Source organism: Struthio camelus, chromosome 7 (assembly GCF_040807025.1).
Source record: "Struthio camelus isolate bStrCam1 chromosome 7, bStrCam1.hap1, whole genome shotgun sequence".
Classification (NCBI taxonomy): domain Eukaryota; kingdom Metazoa; phylum Chordata; class Aves; order Struthioniformes; family Struthionidae; genus Struthio; species Struthio camelus.
The window spans coordinates 16,949,378-16,958,129 of NC_090948.1; the positions used below are offsets into that span (position 1 = coordinate 16,949,378).

The 8,752-nt window shown below is 51.4% G+C and overlaps 1 protein-coding gene across 2 annotated transcripts in view; it reads right to left on the reverse strand.

Annotated features, from left to right (window-relative positions):
* The window catches only part of ARHGAP19 (Rho GTPase activating protein 19), a 28,323-nt gene extending 21,233 nt beyond the window's left edge, over positions 1-7,090 (reverse strand). Inside the window, exon 1 of one of the 2 annotated variants that reach the window (XM_068949890.1) lies at positions 7,012-7,090. In XM_068949890.1, coding sequence (XP_068805991.1) covers positions 7,012-7,082 — 71 coding nt within the window. In that variant the 5' untranslated portion in view covers positions 7,083-7,090. The remainder of the gene's footprint in view (positions 1-7,011) is intronic. The other variant, XM_068949891.1, reaches the window with a different exon arrangement.
* Positions 7,091-8,752: the final 1,662 nt, after the last annotated feature.

The window sequence follows — 8,752 nt, forward strand, 5'->3', positions numbered from 1 at the left end:
CTCAGTCACAGCTGGGGACTCCGCTGTGCTCCATGCTGTACAAACACAGAACAAAGGCAATGCCCTGTCTTTAGAGGGCTGATAGCTAAATCTGAAATGAATGTTGGAGGGACAGAAAAGAGGAGGAATCCCAAGAGAAGAGGCAGCACTATCAGTCAGCATGACAGATATAACTGAACTCCATCAGCTTTTCTATAGACACTATTAAAAAGGAGGGCAAGGAAGGACAAGAAAAATAATCAGGTCACACTGCAGACATTTAGAAGAAATCCAGCATCTGTGTGAGGGGCAACATGGGACTAAGCACAAAGGAGCTGGTTTGAAAGCTATCAGGCAGACAGAGACGGCTGGGATGCAGGGCTGAGGAAGCAAGAGCTGAGCTCCAGGCTCTGGCCAGGAGCTGCCGGGGAGGCAGAGACAACAGGCCGAGAGCAGCATCTGGCCAGCAGTGCCCTGGGAACCAGAGGAGGCCAGGCAGAACCACAGCAACAGGACCAGGGGCTGTGCAGCCACATCGTGACCGACAGAAGGGTGAAACTGTCACAACCCAAGAAACCCCTGCAGCCACTTAGGTGGCAGATTTCTCCATGCAGAAGCTGTATCAGTGTGGTTTTCCCGGCTCCAGTTGTATAATCATGCTAGGTCTTTTTTCCACAACTTGCTTTGTGAATAACTGAACCATAGTTCTGCATTTTTTTTTTTTTTAAATCGCTTGGCATCACAGGGTATCAACCTTGAATGCTGTGCTCCACATCTAGGATAGACATTTAGGCCTTTTCTCCATGTGCCTTGCAGAATTACCCACTACAATCTTTGACTGTGAAGTCAGACTAACAAACTACAAGGATTTCTCCTCTTCCTGTGGTCCCTAACTTTTTTTTTTTTTTAAATAAATCCAAAATCCGTTACTGAATGCGTGCCTATGAACCCTTGCCAGCCGACCTTTCTTCAACTTCATTCTTATCCCAAGTAGGAAAATTTCTTCCCGTTTTTAGCCTTTTTGATCCTTAGCTGGGTGAACTGCAAGGTCCACATGCGTCTGCTACATCCCCAAAGTGTGCCAAGACTGAGAACAGCTGCCTACAGGGGCACTCAGGCTCTCATACTGCAGTAATACAGGATAGGTACTGTGAGCCCACAATAATAGCCATTCCCCTACTCTTCTCTATTTTGCAATGTCTTTAATTTTTTCACTTCCCAGTTTTGGGTGTACCGGGAGTCAGTAAAAGTACGGTCCTGTCCTGCCTTTACCTCCTCAGCCTCTGACATTCAGAAAGCACTGCATGCACCTCTGATTCAGTCACGCTTACACTGCAGGAGAAGGGCCTCAGGGCATCCTTAAAAGGTAGAGGAAAGCTAATTTCAGAGAGATGTGGACAAAGATACGCTGTGCTGCTACTTCTCAGTCTCGTAGCTCCCAGCTGGTACCCAGGCAGAACAGAATTACCATCTATAAAGAGCAGCCCCAAAACAACCAGGTTTGCTCAATTTTTGATGCCAGAAGTAATCACACAAAAACAACACAGCAAAATTAACAAGCTTTTGTAGCAATTAGTCTGAGCTCATATGGATGCGTGCAGGATAATGTTGCCGTGCACACAAACAGATCCCTTTCTAGCATGTCATACCTGTTGATAACAGGTGCCTTTATCTCTTATGCATTAGACAGTTTGCTGGAACACCATTTGTCAATTCAGAAATGCCTCTGTAGCCCCAACTAGCCAACTGCATCACGCTCAGCGCAAATTAGAAAATTTAAGATAGCTAAATACATTTGCAAAATGAGGCATATAGAAACACAGACAACATAATAAAGATACGCGCTATCACGATAAGACCTAACTCTGAGGCTCACTTGCAAGGGAGCTAGCATGGCTAGTCCACTCTTAGTTGATATTTCAGGAAAATAAACCTTTTTGTACTCACTACCGTTTTAATCACGGTATTACCTGCCTAGTTGTGGGAACTCAGAAAACCCAGCTAGGAAGGAAGGATACGTTCACCCAGCCCTTCCACAGAAGGATAATCACTCAACATCAGTAGTACCAACTTACGCCGAGAACAAGTTCAGGAATCCCATCCCATAGCCAACTGTCAGTCCTTGGGCAGAGCGCTGCGATTTCAGCGTAACGTGCTGTGGGACTCGCATTTTGACTGGTGCTGTGCTTCCTTTGCCAGCGGGATACCAAGACCTAGGGTCAGGATCTACAGTCAGCTCCCAATAGCGCTGCTTGGTAAGATTTTGTGGTCACAGCCTGGCAAATACTGAGAATAAAGGTACTCAGGAAGTGACAGCTCTTGTTTTTGTTTGTTACACTTCTGTAATTCCACTGAACTTACTCCTTAGCAATTCCACAAAGGAACTCCTTAGCTCTGGGAGTGCAACAGGCAAGCCTCATATTTGCAAATATATTTCATATTGTGGTGATGTTTGCTAAGGATGAGAGCATATCAAATCCCTTCTCATCAGAAATCCTCTGCAGACACCATTGAGTATGTCAGAGGCCACATCCCATGTTCCAGATGTGTAAACTTTCACAAGCTGGGATTGCAGTGAGACACACCTGGATACATGCCAGCATTTAAATAGGCTGGTGACAGCTGCCAAGGCACACAGATAACAGGCTAGGCCAGCCGCAGAGCAGCACAGCACGCAATACCATAGAGGCACATGAAGCAGCCCAATTAACTCACCAAACATGCTTGGGTGCAACGGAACAGAAGGGGGGGGGGGGGGGGGCGGTCCTAGTGCTTTTGAAGAGGACTTGGGCAGTCTGCAGTGTCACAAACTGGAACCTTGTGTAGAGACACCGGAGTTCATACGCAAATAACCTGTACTGTCACTTTATGCAACACTCCCATACAGACTAGAAACTGCTTCAGTTTTCCCATCCCACCAAACCATCTCTGTATGGATTCATCCGATTTCTCTGCAGAGCCCAGGGAGCGCTGCAAATTTATGTGCTGATCTGGAGCCCACGCAGGAGAATGGAGTGACATGTGTGCGAGAGGAGAACTTCAGGCACCAGTGGGAGTTTATGAAGAACGTTCTTTGAAAGGCTTCCCGCTCTCCAAGGCATGACCAGCCATAGCATGCTTATCTGCTGCTCTGTGACAGCTCGCAAGCAGGGCTGCAAGAATGCCCATATGGAACTCCCAAACCACAAAGCTACATTTCAACATCAAGTCTGAACTCCAGCAAAAGAATAAGAGAAACTAATGCCGGGTCCCTTGAGAACTTCCTGCCTCTGAAAATCAGAGCTGTCACATTACTACTCCAGAAGAAAGGATGTTTTGGCTGGATTCCAAATTATTAGAGATTTATAGGCCAAAAGCAAACAAATTAAGTTCTCATGAGCCAGCCGGCAGGCAATTATTTAAGTGGCTTATCACATTCTCCACTATCTACAGTTTCCGAAGAATTTTTATAAGAGAACTCTAGATAGTTTAATTGCAATTACCTAGGCTAGAGGTGAGAAAGGCCATGAGCCAGGGAGCAAGGCTTTCACACCTCAGAGAAAAGGACCCAGCCTCTTGTCGGAGGTTGTCACTATTGTCATTCTTGTAACAGTGTAATGAATTACCAGCAAGAGAGGCCAGGGAACAACCCTAGACCTGCAAATCTTTGAAACAAGTCATGGGCCAAATTTATCACAGGGAGCTGCTATTCTTCCGATTTTTTCCCCCCCATGTTGACTCCAAAACACCTGCAACTTGGGACTGCATGACCCAAAATCAGTCCACAGAGTAATAGCACAAGTTTGGTAAAAGCCTGCTACTTCTACACAAAAGCAACACAGAAGGACCATGCCTGAATGCAAAAGAGCACATGCAAGAGGAAGGGCCTTGGCTCCCTTTCCTTGGCTGTGGCCAGGCAGCAAGTGAAAACCCTGAAGGAATCTACAGAAAGAGCTAACTCTGAAAACAGTAAGTGTAACACACAAGGCCTCAGCTGTGACCAAACTCCACGCACCAGAAGCCTGATGCAGTTTACAGAGGGACACTGTTTCCATGAGGAGCTTGACTTCAGGGCGACCATTAAACATTAGCCATCATTTCCATGTTGCCCCTTCTCCCTCCCTTCTGTTTGCACGACTTACTAAACTACCATGTACTGAAGACTATTGCTTTTGGGGCCAAGGAATTTGATTTCCAGAGCTGACTCCAGCACAAGGGAGTTTTAGTTTCAAACTGAACTGAGTGCCCAGGCACCTTTAAAGCAGCATTAACGAAGCCTAGTGACATTTTCATATGTATGTAAATGTGCACGCTGCAACAAGGCAATGACCAGGCTGGCAATGAGACCCAGACACTGCTTTGGGACATGTGGGCAAGCAATGCTCCCCCTTCATGCAAACAGACAATACGCTGAAGCGTAGCAGAACAAGGATCCTGTTGTCCAAGTCCATCCAGGCCCTGGATGGGAACAAGAGGGAGCGTTACATGCAGACATACAAAGATACTGCAAATGCAAGCTAGCCTTGTGTTCAAGTCTGGATGCACGCCTGACAGGGCTGGACAGAGCAGAGGATTAAATGCAAGTCTAGGTTTCAGAGATTTTTGAGAGCTGTGGAGAAGGGAATAGTTGAATAAGATCATCCCATGCTTCAGGCTGTCTTCTGAGAAAAGTAGCCATCTGTTCAGACTTGGCTTTACTTCAAAAAATCAACGAGTTTTCCTGTGTAACCCTAGCAAGGCACTTTGACTTTTTGCCACTAAGTCATGTTTGCAGTGAACATATTTCTATTTGTAGTAAAATAGAGATGGCATTTATGTCTCCTTTCATCGCCTATTTAAGATGTAAACTCTTCTTGTCCAGTTGTTCAGTGACACTTTTCCAGGCGTTTTAGCAAGATGCTTTTTTCTAGTGCATCCTGCTTTCCAGGCCCACAGCTCCTTCTCTTCCACTTATCTCACCATTGCCATATGAGATGGCCAACACGAATGCTGAGTGCCTGGCAAAGCGCTTAGGCACTGCTTGACTCAAATATCAAATGCATTCAAACAGACAGATGTTCCTTTTTTGGAAATGAGCACTCAGGCACACCGCAATCATTGCTCTCAGTCATGAAGAGCCAGGCAGAGGTTAGAGTCACCACAAATAGAAGAGACATCTGCACAAATCATCTTCTGTCATGTTCAGTAACATTTGGTAAGGAGGTTGAGACAACCAGCTTTCAATCTCTAAGTCAGCACATTGTAAGACCACACGCAAAGCACGTGAGCTTTACTAGCTAACTTGTGCCTCTCTCCAGATGAGAGGAGATGGGGTGAAAGAAAAAGGTTGTAGCTTTTTTTCTTTTTCTTTTTTCTAAAAATACTTTGCAGTGGTAGACCTGTAAACTAAGAGATGAAGTCGCTAGCAGTATCTGTGCGTGACAAAGTGCTGGAGTAAAAACCTTGTACTTCAGGCTTTGCTTTAACACAGTTGCTTGTGAGAGGGTAGATAGAGCTGGAGGATTGCATCCTAAAGGCAACTGTCATTGCACAGCAAAGAAATTCAATCATTCATACTGATCCAGGACACATTTAAAATGCTTTACACCAAGGAGCACCCCAAGCATCACCTCCACAAAGTGCGCTTACCCTCTACCAGGTACAGCATTTTAGGTGCTCCCTGCTCGAGTGTGCTGCACTGAGCAGAACGCTTCCCTCCTATCAGAGCAATGCTTGGCCCCCATTCTGGGGGTCCATAGCAGGTCCCCCACGTGATGAGCAAGTGCCATCAGATATGGGTCCTGCTCCACAGAGAACAGGACAGCACCGCTGTGAGTCAGGTCAGGCACAAGGCATCACCCTTCAGACCATTTATTTCATGAGTCCACACGAATTACCAGCCAAGGAAAACTCAGTCTGCAGCACCTCACCGCACATTCTGGGGGGCGAGATGCTACAGCCTTTCGGCAGTCATCCCAGAATATTGTTCCAGTGACATGCTTATACATTTGCCACTATTTTACTGGCAGCCATTACAAAATAGTTAGGCATATTAAAATATGTGACAAAGGTGAATCATGCTGACCTTACAGGGTACCTGTATTTGGAAATTCAGAGTAATGTGTGCAGAGCAGACAAAGCAAGGGAGAAAAAGGCTTAGCTGTGAAACAAGTCTATATAGTGCCATCACCCTACCAAACCGTGCAACTGCCAAGCACTCAGTACTATGTCGCAGTTTGCGGCTGCAGGAGAAATGAGCCAGCCTAGCCACAGCACGTCCTGTGCCTCTGCAGGCAGCGAGTGACTGCATCAGAGCAGGAGCAGAGCTGCAAGGGAGGCTTTCACCTTTGCTGACTTCAATGCAGGGACACGCTTCCCTATGAGGACAGCCTTCCGGCCCACGGTAGGTGGTTTGGAGCACGGCTTTCCGGGACAGGGAGGTCTGTGCCCCCTGCAACGCACTGCAGGGACGCTGCGGGAAGCGCTGCCCAGCTGCTCAGGCTGACCCCACGGGGACGGGGGGACCGCAGCACCGAGGTCCTGGGGTGACGGAGCCCAAGCGCAGCAAACCCGCCCGGGGGTTCACACAGGGACCCAGCCTGATCACCCCCGAACCTGCCCCGCAGGACCAGTGAGGTACCTGGGGGCACGGCACGGTCCGTTCCCGGGGCGGGGGGGGGGGTGCCAGTGCAGCAGGGACACGCTCGGGGTGCGCAGCGCCGGGGCGGGACGGGCGGGCAGAAACACCGGCACCGCGGGGCCCCCGAGCTGCAGCAACCCCGGGGCTGGGGGGGGGGGGCGAGATCCTGGCGCCGCAGGGGAAGCGCCGCAATGGGCGGGCCGAGGGAGAGAGACCGGCCTGCGGGGCGCCCGCCTGCCGGCGACCCGCTGCCGCCGGGACGGCGCACGCAGCGTGCGGCGCCTGCAGTGCAGCGCCGTGGGACAGGCGAGGGCCGGGCAGCGAGCGGCCACTGCTGCCGCCAAGGAACTTGGGGGGACGGGCCGGGGGGAAGAGGGCGCCGGTGCCCGGTTTGGGGGGGGGGGGGGGGGAGGCGGCGGCGCCGTTGTTCCTACCTGCCACCGCGTCGCTCCCCAGGCGCCCGCGCTCCCGCCGCCATCTCATACCTGCCGCCCCGCCTCCCCATTGGCCCGCCGCACCACTCCCCCTAGGCCCCGCCCCTACCGGCCCTCCGCTCACCATTGGCTGCAGCCGGCGCCGCCCCGCCGCCATTGGCCCGTTCGAACGGGCAACGGCCGATCCGCGCGCACGGCGGTTGGAGGGAAACGGCCGCCCGCCGCCGCCGCGCTCAGCATGCCGGGAGTTGTAGGCCGCCGTGGCCGGGGGCCTGCGCGGGCCCGGACGGGACGGCGCCCGGCCGGCGTCCCTCGCCGCCCGCCCGCCTGCCTCCACGCGGGCTCGTCTCCCCCTCCTCGCGGCCCCGGCCCCTCTGAGCAGGCTTCCCCCTCCCCAAAACGCGCAGTCGGTGAAAATTAATTTAAACTTAAGTTATATTTAAATATAAACCGTCAGAAGCAGGTTTGTTTCTTGGTTTCTTCCCTTGTGTGTGGAAGTACCGACCTTGCCCTGGGCCAGTGGCCCTCTGCCCTGGCACACTCGCTCCACTGCGGTTTGCACAAGGCTTTCAGGCAGCAACCAGGAAAAGGAGAGAAAAAAAAAACAACCCTTTTTAGGAACAAAAAGGGAAACTGCAGATCAGAGCACTGAGGGGACTAGAAATTAAACTGACTTTTTTTTTAATTGACTGGATTTCAGCTTCAGCTGTCCCTTGGCATTTTAAACCTCCAGGCTTAAGTTATCTCACCGCCAAGCATTTTAGCATGAAACAAAGCAGTTCTGTGGTTTAACCATGCTGCATGGAAAAGGAGCTCTCGGCCCACCTGCATCTGCTGCCGGGATGCCCCCCGTTCCTGCCCCATGAGAGACCCCACACAGCCCCCCCTCCCCCCCCGCTTCGGGCTTCTCTGGGGGTATCCACAAAACATGGGTGCCCAGCCCCTGCGAGAGGTGCCGTCACCCTCCGCTGCTGGGCTCCAGCGGGAGCCGGGCCGGCAGCTCTGCTCCCTGCCGGGGGCGGCTGGGCCTGGGAGCGGGCTGGACTCGGGGCCACGTCCCGAGGACGGCCCCTCCCTGGGTTGCTGTTGCGTTACATGATTAATTAGCTGACTAACAAGGTGTTGTTGCAGAAGAAGCTGTTCTCCGGACACCAGCTCAGGCGAACGCCATCCTCCGCGCGAATGAAACTCCTCTGTTCCAGGCAGGCACCGCTAATTTAAGCGACAACATGCAAATGAAGAACAATACAGTGAATAATCTGGAGGTTCTAAATGAATTAGCTACAGCCGTCTGCAGTCCCCGTCTCCAAGGAAGAAAGAGATAGAAAAGAGCAAGACAGGTAGCTCTGAGGGGCCTGGAGCCACGTATTACAGGTGTTGGCCAACACAGACCCTGGTGTAATGGTCTGAGCGGGCATTTTCTGGGCAGGACACCTTCCCCCACAGGGTTGGCTCAGTCCCATTGCTCCTGGCTGTCGTTTATCTGGATTTCATGCAATGGCACTTTGGGGCACGCAGAAACACCAGCCACCGCTATCTGTGCAGCCATAGTCGGCCCTCACAGATGACACACCACAGCTTTGGAGCAGGAGTTTCAGCTACTGGTCCTTTCTCTGGCTGTGGGCTGTCTCTCCTTCAGGCCTCCAGGCTTGCAGGAAGGTGACTGCTGTCTGCCCCCCCCCACCCCATCCTGAGATTTCATGAGTGTGTCATACAGAGCTGAGCACGGTGAGGAGGCTTT